Source organism: Lipotes vexillifer, unplaced genomic scaffold (genome assembly GCF_000442215.2).
Source record: "Lipotes vexillifer unplaced genomic scaffold, Lipotes_vexillifer_v1.1 scaffold42, whole genome shotgun sequence".
NCBI lineage: Eukaryota > Metazoa > Chordata > Mammalia > Artiodactyla > Lipotidae > Lipotes > Lipotes vexillifer.
Window position 1 is genome coordinate 1905818 of NW_006783436.1, and position 17349 is coordinate 1923166.

At 44.8% G+C, this 17349-nt stretch overlaps 1 protein-coding gene across 2 annotated transcripts in view; it reads left to right on the top strand.

The window, feature by feature from the left end:
- Window positions 1–17349, top strand: part of USP46 (ubiquitin specific peptidase 46) — a 59751-nt gene that overhangs the window by 14064 nt on the left and 28338 nt on the right. The window contains exons 2-4 of one of the 2 annotated variants that reach the window (XM_007456089.1): window positions 11986–12066; window positions 14595–14772; window positions 16192–16421. In XM_007456089.1, the coding sequence (XP_007456151.1) occupies window positions 11986–12066; window positions 14595–14772; window positions 16192–16421 (489 nt within the window). Of the gene's footprint in view, window positions 1–11985; window positions 12067–14558; window positions 14773–16191; window positions 16422–17349 lie in introns of both variants that reach the window. The other variant, XM_007456088.1, reaches the window with a different exon arrangement.

The following is a 17349-nucleotide window of genomic DNA, read 5'->3' on the forward strand; positions in this document are numbered from 1 at the left end:
GCATCGGCAGGCGGACTCTCAACCACTGCGCCATCAGGGAAGCCCCTCTCCTTTTGAATTGAAATGTCATCTCTGCCTGAGGACTTTGTTACGCTGTGTCTAGCCACAAAGAGAGTTGTTTTACAAGCCAGAGGCTCTAGCTGCTGTTTACTGTCCTTCCTATGATGACTTGGGATCATTATGTATCCCAGGGTCATCTTTCTTCAGTTGCAGACATTTTTGCTTCTGCGTTACATCGTTAAGTGAAGTCACACTGAGGTTTTTTCCAGAGTTGTTTCTCTCTCCCCAGTATCGTATAAGGCGTGGAAATGACGTGCTATCCTGGTGCAGAATGAAAATGCCCTTTAACTGCCTTCCTGTGGAAGCCTGGAGAGGGGCAGAGGAGCATTGTTGAGCCAGGAGTTGGAGTCATGATGGTATTAAGATTGTGGGTTCACAGCTGACCTCTGCCTCATACTAACACTTGACCTTGGCCAGTTACTTAACCTCCATTAACATCATTTCCCTCACTTATGAAATGGGGATAGTGAGTCTGAGTGTGTGACTTATCTGGAGGGAGAGTGTCAGTGTTGCTGGATGGGACCAGGTGATGTGTGTGCTCTCTGAGCAGGACGGGCGGCATCCATAGCCCCTCTGGGTATTGCCTGCCCGTGGTTAGGTGATGTGTGATGGCCAGCAGCCAAAGAGGACAGTCTCAGAAGCAGCGGCCCTCTGCCCAGTCTCTACGTCTACAGCTAAGGAATTACTAAAAGTATGAATGAGAAGACCATCTTCTCTGACTTGTGGTCAGGAGCTCAGGCTCTGGACCTGAATGGCCTGGGGTTGAGTCCTGGCGCTGCCTTTACTGGCTGAGTGAGCCCGAGCAGGTTCCCTCTGTTCTTGCATGAGTGGCATGGGGACAGTAAGTGGGACTGCCTTGGTTGGCAGACAGTGGAGTTGATGAATACAGAGACGTGTACAACGTGTACAACGAGCGGCACATACTGCTTACCCTGTTTACCAAGTTTATTTAGTCAGCAAATTTAGTAAGTGCTTTTGTATGCCAGATGTTCTGCGTGGTCCTAGGAGACCAGTCAGTCACAACCCTGTCCTCATAGAGTTTATGGTCTAGTGTAGGGGTTGACAGGCTTGTTGGTAAAAGGCTCAATGGTAAATATTTTAGGCTTTGTGGGCCATGATATCTCTGTCGCAGCTATAGAACTCTGCTGTCGTACTGTGAAAGTAGCTACCATAAGTAAATGAGTGATCGCAGCTGTGTTCCAATAAAACTTTATTTACAAAAACAGTTGGTGGGCCACATTTGGCCCATGGACTGTCATTTGCCAACCTGTGGTCCAGTGGGAAGACAGGTGTTAAATAGTCACAAATAAGTAAGTTATTACAAATTGTGATTAGTTGTACGAAGAGACACACAGGATTCTGAGAGAGGGAAGGGTCAGGGAAGGTAGCTGTGAAGGAGTGACATTGAAGGCAAATGCTGAGTAGGAGATGGGGGGAAAGAGGGGACAGCTCTGAGGGGCCAGAGAACTGGCCACACTAGTTCTCAGCCAAGAGGCTCAGAATTGCAATCTGCCTCTGTAGAGGCACAACAGATGCTTTGCCAGTTTCTTTGGGTAAGAAAATAATGGCAGTTTTTTCCCTGCTATATAATTCATACTTCTTCTCCCCACTCACCCCTCCCAAATACTCCCAACACTGAGAGATGAGCTGTATTAATATATTAACACATTTTGTTCTGCATACTTCTGGTGGGTCCTTTCTCTTTCTGTTCTTTTTTTTTTTTTTCTTCTACTGTCAGTATCTATCCAAAAATTTAGAAGTTAGGGAAGTGAGAGTGCACATTTTTCTAGTATTAGGTGTAAAATGGTTTACTTCTTAGAACTCATTTCTGCTTTTTGATCTTGTTTTCACTTACTCCTGTTTTAAACAATATTTTCTTTTCCTATTTGACTAGATAAAAATCCACAACCTGAAACCATTTTGAAAAAAAAATCGATTTCCTCTTGACTACATCTCAAGTTTCTCCTGATTTTCAACCTCAATTTCATATTCTCTTAAACAGGTTGCAGTGTTCTCTGGTGATTTTACAGAGAAGGACACCTGTGCTCCACATTCTAGAATATTTTGAATGGTGCCTCAGAGGTAGGGGTTTACCTGTATAACTCTGTGACCCCTTCTATTTCCTTGGTTTTTCATTCCTGCAATTCTGGGACTCTGAGGGGACCCTGCCACCTTGAGAGTCAACATTGTGTAGTGCTTGGGAGCATACACTCTGGACTCAGATGGTGTGAGTTCAAACCTAGTTCCAATACTTATTAGCTGTGTGAACTTGGATAAAGTTACTTACCCTCTCTGTGCCTCAGTTTTCCTATCTTTACATCTTTTTTTTTTTTTTGGCGGTACGCGGGCCTCTCACTGTCGTGGCCTCTCCCGTTGCGGAGCACAGGCTCCAGATGCGCAGGCTCAGAGGCCATGGCTCACGGGCCCAGCCGCTCTGCGGCATGTGGGATCTTCCCGGACCGGGGCACGAGCCCATGTCCCCTGCATCGGCAGGCAGACTCTCAATCACTGTGCCACCAGGGAAGCCCTTTTTGTTTTTTTACATCTTTTTTTTTTTTTTTTAAGTTTTCCTATCTTTAAAATGGAGACAATAATGACATCCACCTCACAGCATTATTGTGAGGATTAAAATGAGTAAAATATACATCAAGTCCTCAGAGCAGTGACTGGACACAGTAAGTGTTATTTTTGTGATGTCTGTTATTATTACTAATTATGTGGAAGCCAGTGACTATAATTCCTCCTTAACCATCCTTGAATTCTGTCAAGTGCTCCTGACTCATCCTGAAATCTTGAGCTGCATCACTGCATTTTTGCTTCACTTTCTCCTTAAGGCTCTAGGAATGACCTTTTGTCATCAGAAGTCTGGGAATACTAGTGCTTCTGAGAATTAGTCCTCTATGTACTTCTGTACTTTGAAAACGTACTTGATAAGTAAAATAGGCTTTTTTGAATATAGACTTAAAAATGTAGTTTTAGCAACAATATTCACCTCTCCTGTCGTATATTTTAATTCATGGTTTATAATCAGTGACTTTTTCTCTGTGTACTTAGAAATCCTTACAGGTTATTTCGGGCCTTTCTCCACTTTGTACAGACTTGAAAGAGATCCTGCCTGCCTTAGGACGCAGAATTGGGGGAGGAGGTTTATGTTTCTGGGCCTTGGTTTTTTTCATCTGTGGAATGGAGCTGATCTCCAAGACCCCTTCCTGGTCTCTGTTTTTGGTTTAGGCTCCTGCGTATTATACAGTGTTCTCATTGGTTTTCTTTTTTTTTTTTTAACATCTTTATTGGAGTATAATTGCTTTACAATGTTGTGTTAGTTTCTGCTATATAACAAAGTGAATCAGCTATATGTAGGCATATATCCCCATATCTCCTCACTCTTGCATCTCCCTCCCACCCTTTCTATCCCACCCCTTTAGGTGGTCACAAAGCAGGGAGCTGATCTTCCTGTGCGATGCAGCTGCTTCCCACTAGCTATCTGTTTTACATTTGGTAGTGTATATACGTCATTGCTGCTCTCTCACTTCGTCCCAGCTTACCCTTCCCCCTCCCCGTGTCCTCAGGTCCATTCTCTACATCTGCGTCTTTATTCCTGTCCTACCCCTAGGTTCATCAGAACCTTTTTTTTTTTTTTTTTAGATTCCATATATATCTGTTCGCATACGGTATTTGTTTTTCTCTTTCTGACTTACTCCACTCTGTATGACAGACTCTAGGTCCATCCACCTCACTACAAATAACTCAATTTTGTTTCTTTTTATGGCTGAGTAATATTCCATTATATATATGTGCCACATCTTTATCAATTCATCTGTCAGTGGACACTTAGGTTGCTTCTATGTCCTGGCTGTTGTAAATAGTGCTGCAATGAACATTGTGGTACATGACTCTTTGAATTATGGTTTTCTCAGGGTATATGCCCAGAAGTGGGATTGCTGGGTCATATGGTAGTTCTATTTTTAGTTTTTTAAGGAACCTCCATACTGTTCTCCATAGTGGCTGTATCAATTTAAGTACAAGACGGTTCCCTTTTCTCCACACCCTCTCCAGCATTTATTGTTTGTGGATTTTTTGATGATGGCCATTCTGACCGGTGTGAGGTGATACTCTCATTGGTTTTTATAGACCTAGCAGTGCCATCATTCTGCTTATATCCTCCTGGGCAAGAATCTGTCTTCTTCCCCCCTCCCCAGAAGGAAGGCATTCTAACATGTTTTCCTATAAACTGCTTTTAAAATTGCTTTAAAAGAAATGCCTTTCTATACCCATCTTATACATTTATGATTCATCCTTCACAAGTTGTTGTTATTGTTGGTTTTGTGTTTTTGTAGCACCTCTTGGCAGTCACACAGTTGCTTTCAGAAGTGCTGTGAAGAGCTAGCATTACAGTCTTCTTGTTGGAACTTGTCCCAGCCCAGATTCTATTTTTAATAAAGTGTGGTGCATTGTTTTCAAAGGTTACCGAATTTTTTACTGACGAAAATGAGAACTGTGTTTCTTATACCTCCAGACCCTGTGATTTACTGCTCTAGATTAGTTTTTTGTTCAGCATCTGGTCAGTTATTCTCAGTGCCTCCCGTTTGCCTTATGTGTCACAGTGCTTGGTGCCCGCGGTAGAACTGCAGGCTCTTGGGTTTGCAGCACACCTTGCAGTTTACATAGTGCTGATAATGTTCCCTGTTTTGTTTGATTCTCTCTGCCACCTGAGCCATAGGCAGGCTGAATATCCCACCTCTCAGCCAGGAAACTAAGGCCAAGAGAGGGGAAAGCAAATTCATACCGGCGGGAAAAATGGCCAAATAAAGCTCTGAGTTGTGTGCTGTGGGCCTTAGATAACTGGTCTGCAGGATATTAGTTTGCTAACTTTCTTTGACATTTTTTATGACAAAAATAATACATGCTCATGGTAAAAAATTTGAACAGTTGAGAAAACAGAAAGCCCCCGGTGGCCTGTCATCTGCCAGCCCCACTTCCTAGACACTGGTGACAAGTGTTAATAATTTCTCAAGTATTCGTTCTGGAATTTCCATTAGAATGTAGGTGTTGAAGGCAGGCCCGAGCCGCTCTGTCCCTTTGTGTCCCTCAGAAGTAGAGTCGTGCTGGACACGAAAAGGGCTCAGCGTCTGCTGCTTGAAAGGAGGACATTTCCAGTAATTGTCCTGTACACACACTTACTCTCTCACACGTTTTTATTGATACTTATCGCTGTATCTTGGACAAATTTTCATAGCCACACCTATAGAGTAGCTTTACTTTTTTAAGTAGCTACATGGTATTCCATCCTATTTATTACTGTAATTATTTGACCAGTTATTTTTAACGTTTTCCTCTTGCAAACCTTGCCGGGGAGGACCATCCGAGATGTTGCCTGCTGCTCGTTCCTTCAGTATCCTTTTTCCATCTCTAATTTTGGCTGGTAATAGAGCCCATTTGCCAGGCTCCCCTGGCAGCTGGGTGTGGCCGTGTGGCCGGGTGAGATTCTGGCCATTGGGGTCATGACCAAAAGTGATGTATGCGACTTCCGGGAACATTCTTGGAAGAGAAGGCGCAGTCTCTCCCCGTCTTGTCTGCTTCCCCCGGCGGAGGTTGTTTGATGATAGGGGCCGGAGTGACCATGTTGGTTCCCAAGATACATTCTTGAGGATGACAGAACAACAAGATAAAAGGAGCCCGAGTCCCCGGCCCTGCAGAGCTGCCGTGTCAGACTTGTGCTGCTTCCTCTTGAAGTAAACTTCCATCCTGTTTAAGCCAGGCCTGGATTGTTTTGGTCCTTGCTATAGTCTCTGTATCTTTTCTACCTGTGTGAGTATAGATGTGGAACAAATTGCTTAAAGAAGAATTGCAGGATTGAAGGATGTGCTCATTTAAAATTTCGATTTATACTGTCCAGGTGATCTTTAAGCTCCCACCATCTCTCATGAAACATTCCCCATCATGTGTGTGTCCTTTTGTCATACAGAGATTTACATTTAACGTAGAGAACTCCAAAATCTGTTAAAGATGCACAAAAATTCATGTTACCAATGGAAAATGCTAGCATGTGAAGCAAGAGGTTGGTTCCAAATGTCAGTATCAGTGACATTCTGTATCCATGGGAAGGAATTCCTAGGGTGTATATTTATAAAAGGGAGGGGAGAATGGGGAAATGGAAGAGAGCACCATGTAGGCCTCACTGAACAGTAGATCGGGAGAGCTCACACACCTGTGTCCAAATGATCATGGACGTGGAAGCAAGTTGCACAGCCCTAACCATCCCCGTCTATGCACGCGTGCATCCATCCATCCACCCACCCACCCAGCGGGCCTGCGCCTAATCTGTGCTAGCCACTGAGAGTGCCGTATTAAGCAGGTCAGACATAAGTCATTGCTCCTGTGAGACATGTAGTTGAGGGGATAGGAAACATATTAATAATTACATAAATAAGAATTGGAGTAAACACTGTAAGGGAGACAGTATGCTATGAGTGGAGAGTGGAGGTTGTTGGGGGAGGGGTGTGTTAGTTTCCTGTTGCCGCTGTAAAATGGGACCACAGACTTAGCAGCTTAAAATGACAGGAGTTTATTCTCTTGGAGCTCTGGAGGTCAGAACTCCTAAAATCAAGGTGTCGGCAGGGCCGCACAGCTTCTGGAGGCTCTAGGAGAGCCTTTTCCACTTTCTGGGGCCTGCCTGCACTCCTTGGCTCTGGGCCCCTTCCATCGTCAAGGCCGGCAGTGTAGCATCTTCCGGACTCTGAACTGTGCTTCTGTCATCACATCTCCTCACTGACTCTGATACTCCTGCCTCTTTCTCATGAGGACCCTTGATGACACTGGGCCCACTGAGGTCATCCAGGATAACTGCACCCCCCCCCCATCTCAAGATTGTTAAATCAGTCATACCTGCAGAGTCCCTTTTGCCACATAAGTTAACATATTCACAGGTTCCAGGGATTAGGGTGGGGACATCTTTGAGGGGCCATTATTCTGTCCATTACAGAGACTACCTGAATCTAGGGGTGGCCGGTAAAGAATTCCCTGAGAAGGATGATAGGGTACAGCCAGGTGAAGAAGCAGGGGAAGAGCATTCAGGTGATGGATGGGAGGGAACTTGAGATATTTGAGGACCAGAACAAAGGCCATCCTAGTAGGCCAAGTGTATGAGAGAATGGGTGGCAGGAGGTGACATTGGAGACAGCAGTGGAAGTCACTGGAGCATTTTAAAGCAGATTTGTATTTAGAAAGAGCAGTTTTGCTGCCGTGCTGATGGTGGGGTTAGAGGTGAGCAAGGTGGGTGTCGGAGGCCATTTAAGAGGCTGTTGTAATTCAGGTGAGAGATGCTGGTGGCCTGGTCTCACTGGTGGCAGGAGGTTCAAGAGAAGCGAAGGGATTTGAGAGATTAAGGAGAGTGGATCAGTCAGTAGTGTGCTGTGGTGGATGGGTGTCGAGAAGGACGTTAGGCGTGGCCCTCAGGTTTCTAGCAGGAGCCACAGGTGGAAGGTGGCATCGTCATGGGCAAGTGGGGAAACATCAGGAAGAGGCTGGATTTGAGGGGAAGGAGAAGTGAAAGCTCTAGTTTTGGGGTAGAGTGATTTTGAGGGCCTGTGAGACAAGCAAGTGGAACTGTGTCTTCACCCCACCTGAATGAGCTCAGAAGTGAGCTTTCTGGGATGAAGGTGAAGCGTTGGAAATGGTTGGCACGCAGCTGCTGATTGAAGCCTGGTTGTTGCCTGGACCCTACAGAAAGAGGCATGGAGGGAGGGAAGAGGGCCTTAGACAGCACCTGGAGAAAGCCAACAGCTAAATGTGTCTTCCTGAGTTGACCATGTGTGGAGTTCATCAGGGGTAGAATCCAGAAGGGGTTATTTTGAGGAGAGATGGGGAGGTGAGGAAATAGAGACAGGTCTTAGCGAGTATTATGGAAAACTTCAGACCTATTGTATTAGTCTGTTGCTGCTGTAACAAGTTACCGTGAACTTAGCAGCTTAGACAGCACACGTATATTACCTTATAGCCTGGAGGTCACAAGTCTGAACTAGCCCCGCCCGGGCTAAAATGAAGGCAGTGTGCGGCTGTGTTCTTCCTGGAGGCTCTTAGCGGAAACTTTTTTTTTCTTGCCTTTTAAGCTTCTAGAGGCTGCCTGGTTCCTTGGCTCCTGGCCCCTTCCTCTGCCTACAGAGTCAGTGAAGGCAAGTTGAGTCCTTCACACATCATAGCGGTCCGGTCTGTTGTTCTGCTCTGTCTCCCACATCTAAGGATGCTTGTGATTACGTTGGGCCCAACTGGATAATCCAGGGTAGTCCCCCTATCTTAAGGTCAAATTAAGTCCTGATTAGCAAATTAAGCCCTTCTACAATCTAAATTTACCTTTGCCATGTAGGGTGACGTCATCACAAGTTCTGGGGATGAAGACCTGGGCATCTTTGGGAGACCATTACTCTGCCTGTAAACATATATGTAAAAGTATAAATGGAATAGTATAATAAGCCCCGCACGCCCACCTCCCACTTCTCCCCACTGGATCATTTGAAATAAATCTTAGAAATCATCTGATTCATTTGTAAATGTGTCAGAATAGACAATTGTTTAAAGAAGTTTAGCTATGAAGGGGAGGTGAGAAAGGGGGTGGGGACTGGGAGAGGTGGGAAGAAGACGTGTATGTGTATTTTTAACATGAGAGACAAGGAGGCATGTTAAATTCCGCCGGGCAGGATCTAATAGTGCGGGAGCAATTGACCTGCACGAGAGCGAGGTCTCCATCATTGGGAGAGGTAGGCGCATAGGTTTGAAGGTTTGAGAGTGTGAAATTAAGAGAGTTCCTCTCTGCTGGTTTAATGTTTTTCTTTTTCTTCTCTTTCCTGTTGAGTGGGAAGCCAGTGAGAGGGGCAGAGAGGTATATAGTTTTGAGGCGCTTGGGGAAGTTTGGAAAAGGTCGCTGTGGAGTGGAGAATGAATGCCTCAGAGAAAGGCTCTTGGAAGGTGGGGACGTGGGCCGCTTGAATTTGGTGAGTTCGAGCGAATGCAATCAGCCTGAGGTGCACCTTCTCCCCCCTAGCGCTGCACATCTGTCTGGGCGTATGTTCAGAGGAGGTGAATAATTTGGTTCCCATTGGGTGGGTTTTTTGCCAGGTGGTGTGAGCAAAGCATAAGGTCAGGGGGGTTTATAAGAGCCACTGACATCATGAGCCATGGACTCTAAGCTGAATGAGAAAGGAGCGGAGCGACGGGTCCTGGCGGGTGTACGAGTGGCTGTGATGGGATGAGCCGGCAGACAGAGTCCAGCCAGGCTGGGTTTTGGGGTGGCGACCAGGTCCGGGGTGTGTCTTTGGCAGTGGGTAGCTGGAGTGGAGTGAAATAAAAGACAGCTAGGAAAGAGGGCATGAGTTGCTGAGAGAGCAGGGTATGGGAAGGCACCGCCACGTGGATCCTGAAGCCACCCAGCACGATGGCAGGAGACAGGGTGTAAAGGTAGGTCGTCGGGGCATGGAGGGGTTAGGCGAGACGAGGAGAAGGGATGGGGTTTGTACGGTGCTGGGAGGCACGGGCTGCAGAGGGTGTATGTTTTGACGAGATGGGTGACGGTGCAGGGGTCTGGAAGCGATGCTGGGGATCAGAGCGCGGTTGACCTCCCCTCCTGACCCTTCCAGACCTTGTGTGTGCGGGGGCTGTGAGGGGGGGTGTGAGCAGACCTGACCGGAGGGAGGGCCAGGTTTCATTGAAGACACGGCTAGCTCACTTTCTTCTCCCCCGAGCTGTGCTGGGGGTGCTCCTGGCCTGCTACCTCCATGGTATTATTATATTATTATAATTATTATTATATTATTCCTCCCACCCAGGGTATTATTCCTCTTAAGCACGGCCCCTGGGTCACTGTACTTAGCCTGAGTCACAGCCAGCCACCCCCCACCGGCTCCCTCTCCAGTGGGAAAATATTAAGATAGAAAAAAGCACTCCATCCAAGAATTCCCGAATAACAGAAGTCATGGATTGAATCTTTAGATTTAATGAGATCTGTCTCCATGTGCTATACTTTTATATCTGACATTCCTCCTGGGCTCTAAGCCATATATTCTAATGTTGTTTCAAAACTGGCTGTGGGTATATTTAATACACATTATTTACATCGACTTGTGATTGAGATGTAGCTTTATTGAAAACTTTTAGTGATTTTTGTCTATACCATAAAATCCTGCTTTAATATAAGTATTATTTTTAAAATCCAGCCTGTATATGGAGTCACATTATTGTGAAGGCAATGAAACCCTGCCTCCCCCGCCCGCCCCCATGAAAAGATAGTGAAACTGTTGTGCACAAAGACGACCGCTAAACTCAAGGTCTCCGATGACGGGTAAAGGAATTTAGATTGGTGGAGCAGTATGATGGACCTAGAAAACAAGTGGAAACAAAGGATATTATGATAAGGGGATGGAATGTACTATTTCTGCTGAGGTTGTGTTTGCTTAGAATTGAGTTATTCTGCATTTCATGTTTGCTTGTTGACACGTGACCATTTTAACTGGTTCTCAGCCCACCTTTTGGCCATTTCTTTCTGGGATGGGAGATTCTAGTTATATGGGCCCAGAATAAGTAGCAGCAGCAGATTTAGTTTTTACAAAACATAACAGTCTCTTTTTAAAATACCTGTCTCCCAAATCTCTGAGATTCTGTGAGCTGTGAGTCTTCCGTGATAGCCTGAGGACGTGAGAAGCTGTAGGATGATGTTAGAGCCATGGGTCTGCGTGGGGCCTGTGGTCCTACCCACCCCCTAACTACTCACCTGATTGGTCTGAACTTTGGTCACTTTTCCTAATCCCAGCAGACCCCTCCAGGCCTTGCGGGGGGGTGGGGCGCAGTGATAATCAGTGTGCTTTTGCCAATGACCCCTTGGCCCTTAGCGGGGCTCAGTAAATGGTTTTGTCATAGGATTGCTCTGCATAGCCTTTGGTTAAGACCGTGGGCTCCCAAGTCTGACTCCTGGGTTCAAGTCCTAGCTCTGCCACTTACTGCCTGTGGTCTTTGGGCAGGTTCTTAAACCATTCGAAGCCTTAAGTTCCTGTCTGTTAAATGGGGATTATGATAGTAAGTACTTACCTAATGGGATGTTGTGAGAATAAATAGTGCAGTTCCTGGCATATAGTGGGAGTACCCAGGAACTTATTATCATCGTGTTGGAGTGTTGAACTTGAGTACACATGGCTCACCAATTTGATGCGTTTTGAAACTGTTAGGTTTTAAATTGTGTTTCTCCATTATTTACAACATTCCTTGGACATTTCACTTTCTCAGTAAGGCCCCCCCGACCACCCTATTTAAGCGGCAATGATCTACCCTCCACTCCTTCCCCCTCCGTGCCTCCCCTTCACCCCCTACTCCCTGGAGTCCCCACCCTCATTTCCTGCCTTGTTTTTCTTCGCTGCACTTGTCACCTTCTGATGTACTGTCCAGTGTACTTGCTTTTTCTTTCAGCCTGTCTTTGTCCACTGTTCTGTTGTCAGAGCCTAGAATAGTACCTGGCACATAGTGGGTGCACGGTAGATAAATCTGTGTCAGGATGATACTATTGACTTTGAAAGTGGTGGTACGATTCTATACACCAGTAGTATAAAAGCTACTGCAGCTGGCTGAGCTTAGAATGTCTTATTCGGAAGTTCTGAGTGACGATTTGCTGATTTGCCTGTCCCAAACCTCCTTTCCTAACAGAGGAGAATTGAAGCCGGGTGGAACAGGTTTGAGGGGATGATGAAGTTGGATGAGGAGAGGAGTAGGCTGATGTCATTACCTCATCTACGGTTTCCTTCTGACACCTGTTCTTTCAGTGTGACCGTCACCAAACTCCAGGCCACCCGAGGAGATGCTGGTCCCGGTAGTGGACTCTCTCAAGTATCATTTTGCTTTCTCGTCTATTTTACACACGACAGAACTTCTGTTATTTTTCTCTTTTAGGGCACCAATGCCTCTGCTCTGGAAAAAGACATTGGTCCAGAGCAGTTTCCAATCAATGAACACTACTTCGGATTGGTCAATGTAAGTATTTTAAAATGTGCTGTATCTTAATCAAATGTTTTAGAGTTCTTGAAGCAACTCCATTCCCGTTTTCGTCATTATCAAGCTTTAAATAATCGTTCGTACTCCTTGGTTACCGTTAAGTGGCAAATATTGGGGTGGGGGAAATTTAGTCCGGTTTTTGAAAGTATGAGTTGCCCCAGAAGAAAGTGTTTCATTAGCGCATTATCGGGGCAGATTCTCGTTTTTTCCCCTGTGCTTTAAAAGATTTCTTCTGCACGCATAACTTTCACAGTGATACTATTAGCCTTTGTAGCAATATCTGCTTTTGTATGTTCTCCCTTCACCATCTGGGTGGGCTCCTTGGTAGCTTTTTTTCAGTATGCGTCAGTTCAGCCAGAGCATCGAAAGAGTTTCCAGCTCATCACCAGTAGCGATTTAACAGCACGACTTGGTATTTGAAGCATGGGTGGGGAGTCAGGGGAAAACTGGGGCCAGTTTATCTCCAAATCCCTTGGCCTCATTTTGCTTGTGCTCAGCAATGGTCCCCTTGTGGATGGCCATACTTGCCAGGGCCTGTGTCCTAGACAAGTTGATTATGACCAAGTAGTAAGGCCGTATTGCCCACCACCCTGGTGAGCTTTCTTCCCCACCTGATCCTTTCTCTCTGGGGTGGAGGATTTAAGTGACATCCGGTGTTAACTCATAAGCACCTGGTTTTCTGGAACAACTGCTCTGAGTGTGGTCTGTCAGTTCAGGTGTGATAGGTGGTAATTTCCGCTGGGACCATTCTCTGAGTGAATGCCGCCTGTGGGATAATGGAGTGGACATTGGCTTTGCGGTAGTACAGACCTAAGTCTGAATTCTGCCTGTGCCGTTCACTAGCTGTGCGATCTTGGGCAAGTCACTTGGCCTCTCTGTGTCTCCATTTCCCCCTCTGTAAAATGGAGATCATAATGGTTTCTACCTCTTGGCCTATAATGAAGGATCCATGAGAGCTCCTATTGAAGGTACTGACATGAGACTGAGGCACATTGTGGACACTCGGTCAATGTTAGTTCCTTTTCTTTCCCAGACGTTGTCCACTGGCCCAGGGCCAAGTGTTACTAAAGGGTGTCTGGGTGAAGGTGAGGTACTGAGTAACAGAGAAAAGAATGGTAGGAGGAAGCTACAGTACTGGAATATAGGGCATTGTGTTGATGAAATACTGACTCCTAATTTTAATACAGTTTTTTTAGGCACAGTGCAAAGGCCTCTTGCTTAAGCTCTGTGAGGATAGTTATTCAAGTTGCTGGAATTCTACCTTGTGCAGGGAAAAGACAAGTGCAGACTATGGAGGAAAAAAGAACTAAGGCCATCTCCTAGTCTGTGGAAGCATTGTGAGACCTAAACTTACTAATAGTTTCATTTATGTTTATTTCGAATGGTAATTCATGAAAGTTACAGCTTCTCTTTAAAAAGAGGTTTGTCTCATTGCGTAATTGTGTCAAAGTAGATTAAAATATATAAAAATAGGAAGTGTTCTATCTTAACATACGTAGAAATGTCACGTTAAGGCTGGTGGTGCATCTGCCTTGCTCTTGGGCAGACGACACACAAGCCAACAACCAATCTTGAAATGCTCATGTTCTATTTTAATCTTACACAGCAGTTTGTAATCTGTTATTAATCTTCTGATTTCCTTAGTTTGTTTTCCTTTTCATTTTAACGTGCATGAAAAATTCTAAAGTGAGTGTCTCAGCTATGTGTTCACCCACAGAGTTGGTTATTATATAGTCAGTTGAAAACCAGGGAGATGATGACTTTTTCCCTCGTTAATCATAATCTTGAGTATCCGTGGCTTTTGAGAGGTCAGAGTATTACTCCGTGGGCCCTAATCAGATTGCAGGAGACCAGGAACTGGGTGGTACTATTGTATTGAGACAATTGCTACTTTGGCAGAAATAAGATTGTTTTGGAGAAAGTGAGGAAATGTGGTCTGAAGCCAATGGCAAGCGTGCTGGAATCTTGAAAGAGAGAAACTAAAACAAGTCCCCATTCGGTGAAGACTGTTTTAGCTGAGCAAGTGGTTCCTAGTTCCTGGATTTCTTTCTGATTGAGATTTTTATTTTCCCTGTCATAGGAGTTTTGATGTGTTGCCTTGCGACATCTTTTGTGTTGCCAGCTGCTTTTCTGCGTCTCCACATCATGTCGATTTTTTTCTTCTTCAGTGTCTCTCTCTTTTTTAAGCGCCAGAAAGTTTCATTAGATTTTTTAAAATCAAGGCCGAGTGCTTCTTATCATTTTAGAGACTTTTAATGGGCTAGAGAGCTACCAGGCTTGCATATACTAGCGTTCATTTCCCTGGTGATGTTCAGAGTGCCATACTGGTGTTCTGCCACCGTGAGCAGGGCTGTGATACGCGGAATCTGGGCTGGTTCACTCGGAGGGTGGCCCACTCCCTCTCCCCACCTGGTTCGGAGGTGGTGCAGCCCCGGACCCTGATTTGAACCATCCCTGTTGTCCTTTGGCAGTTCGGAAACACATGCTACTGTAACTCCGTGCTTCAGGCCTTGTACTTCTGCCGGCCCTTCCGGGAGAATGTGCTGGCATACAAGGCCCAGCAAAAAAAGAAGGAAAACTTGTTGACGTGTCTGGCAGACCTTTTCCACAGCATCGCCACGCAGAAGAAGAAGGTTGGCGTGATCCCACCAAAGAAGTTCATTTCGAGGCTGAGAAAAGAAAATGGTGAGTAGCATGGAGACGAATGGGTTTCAGGCTCTGAAATAAGGAGAACTGACAGCTCTGTATGTCCTCAAAACGAAACCTTTTTTTTTTTTTATAATGGGAAAATAGTATGGCCAACTACTCAAATGTCATTTGAAAAGATATTTCTCCTTTTCCACCCAGTATATAAAACAAAACTGAATTTAAAATATACTTAAAAATTCAAATTTATCATTCCATTTTGGAATGACCTTTTCTCTTTGCTCCACATTGGAAGGAGTTTTTTCTGGGTAGGATCATTGTAAGAGGAGAAATTGCCCAGGGCAGGACACTGATTGGAATACATAGGTTGATGCAATAATTGAATAAAATAGTACTATCTTATAAACTTGTCATAAGTGATTAAACTAAATGCAGATTGTCTAATCAGAGCCTCTGCTGTTTTAAAGATAATACCTCTGATTTTTATTTGCCTAAGTTGAAGGATATCAAACTGATATTTTTCTGTGATAAAAATGTCCTGCTGTCATCTGATTTTCTTCCTTTTTTTCTATATTCTTCTTTTGTGTGTGTGAGAAGTGGTGGTAGAGATGAGGTTATTCCAGAAGTTTTGCATGGGTAATTTTTATGACTATAGAAGTATTCGATATGGCAACTTGTGTTTAGCCTAGATTTCAGCCTTACTGCAACAGGCTTGCACAGTTAATCAGATGTTTGTTTTATAAAGTCTCATTTAATTTGATTGCCGTCTTTTGAAGTTGTTGTAGTTTATACACACCAGAATAGAAATAATCTGAGAAGGAAGCAGAGCCCTCCCAAGTCTCCTTGTGCACATGATTAATAATGAAGTTTCACAGCTGCATTCATCTCTTGATTGTTTGTCCTTATGGCAGGGAACAGGCTGCTGGAATCATTTGTATTTGGTTTCAGAAGACTATCAGATAGATACATTCTCATATATATCCCTCATCTCCCTTGTGTGTTTCATTTAAGCTGCTTCCAGGTTGGTCCAGGGTTTAATATGATCTTTGGGAAGAGACCCTGTTGCTCTGGATAAATTACGAAGTGAATAATTGATCATTGGTGGTCACATCATATTAAATACTGATATTTTATCAGGGAGTTTATCAAGTAATTCCTGTTCTTTTTCTTTTTCTTTTTCTTTTTTTTTTTTTGTAGAAAAAATAAAAATGTTGGTAGCTTTTTATATATATGATGACTTTGGGAAGATATGGGAAATTTAGTTCTTGGTGGGTGGTAAAAAGTGGAAGTGAACAAAAATTTTTGAAAAACTTACCCATTGAAGTTGCAAAATAGAGGTGAACATATTCCATACCTGTCCACTCTTTCAATATAAAAATTGAAGCGTGGTTTGTAAAATTAGCATTTTCTTTGCTTTTCAAGAGCCAGAGATTGAAATACCGACCCTCTCCTTTCCAGATCTCTTTGATAACTACATGCAGCAGGATGCTCACGAATTTTTGAATTATTTGCTAAACACTATTGCGGACATCCTGCAGGAAGAGAAGAAACAGGAGAAGCAAAATGGAAAATTAAAAAATGGCAACATGAACGAACCTGCGGAGAATAATAAACCGGAACTCACCTGGGTCCATGAGATTTTTCAGGGAACGCTCACCAATGAAACTCGATGCTTGAACTGTGAAACTGTAAGCATCAGGAGGGCTTTCATGTAATTTGCTTGTGTATAGTTGTACTAACTGTGTTGTGCGTGAGTGTAGTGTGGTATCGTAGCACCTAGCAGTTGTCTTCAGTATATGCAGACCGTTCTGTTTATGTGTATGAACCTCAGATGCAAACTTTTGGAAGCATGCCTCCATCTAAGACGTCTCAGCTGGCTGAAGTAGAGTGATGAGGGAGAATCTCAAAAACTAGATTGCTGTGCATCATGGGCTAATTTTAGGGTCTACCAATTGGAAGTATTGAACTGGACCTCCACCGGTTATCTTGAAATGAGTTTGGCCACGGGGAGGTCATGTGTGACTTAGACCACCTCCCCAACATAAAGGGAATCAGCTGTGTATGGTGAACTTGAAATCAGAAGACAGGCTTGACTTTTTTTTTTTTTTTTTTTGGCTGCTTTGGGTCTTCGTTGCTGTGTGCGGGCTTTCTCTAGTTGCGGCAAGCGGGGACTACCCTTCCTTGTGTTGCGTGGGCTTCTCATTGTGGTGGCTTCTCTTGTTGCGGAGCAGCACTAGGCGTGGGCTCAGTTGCAACACACAGGGCCTAGAGCGCCCGGGCTTCAGTAGTTGTGGCATGTGGGCTCGGTAGTTGTGGCGCACAGGCTCAGTAGTTGTGGCGCACGGGCTTAGTTGCTCCATGGCATGTGGCATCTTCCTGGACCAGGGCTCGAACCCGTGTCCCCTGCATCGGCAGGCAGATTCTTAACCACTGCGCCACCAGGGAAGCCCCCAGGCTTGGCTTCTGATTTTCTAGCAGTTAGCTGGGTGTATGGGACAAGTCCCTGACAGCACTTGTTGCCAGGGCTGGGTTAGCTTATGTGTCTGGGTGAGTCTGGCACATGGTAGGTAGGCACTTAGTGTTAGTTGAATTTGAAGACATTTTCCAGGGCGTGAT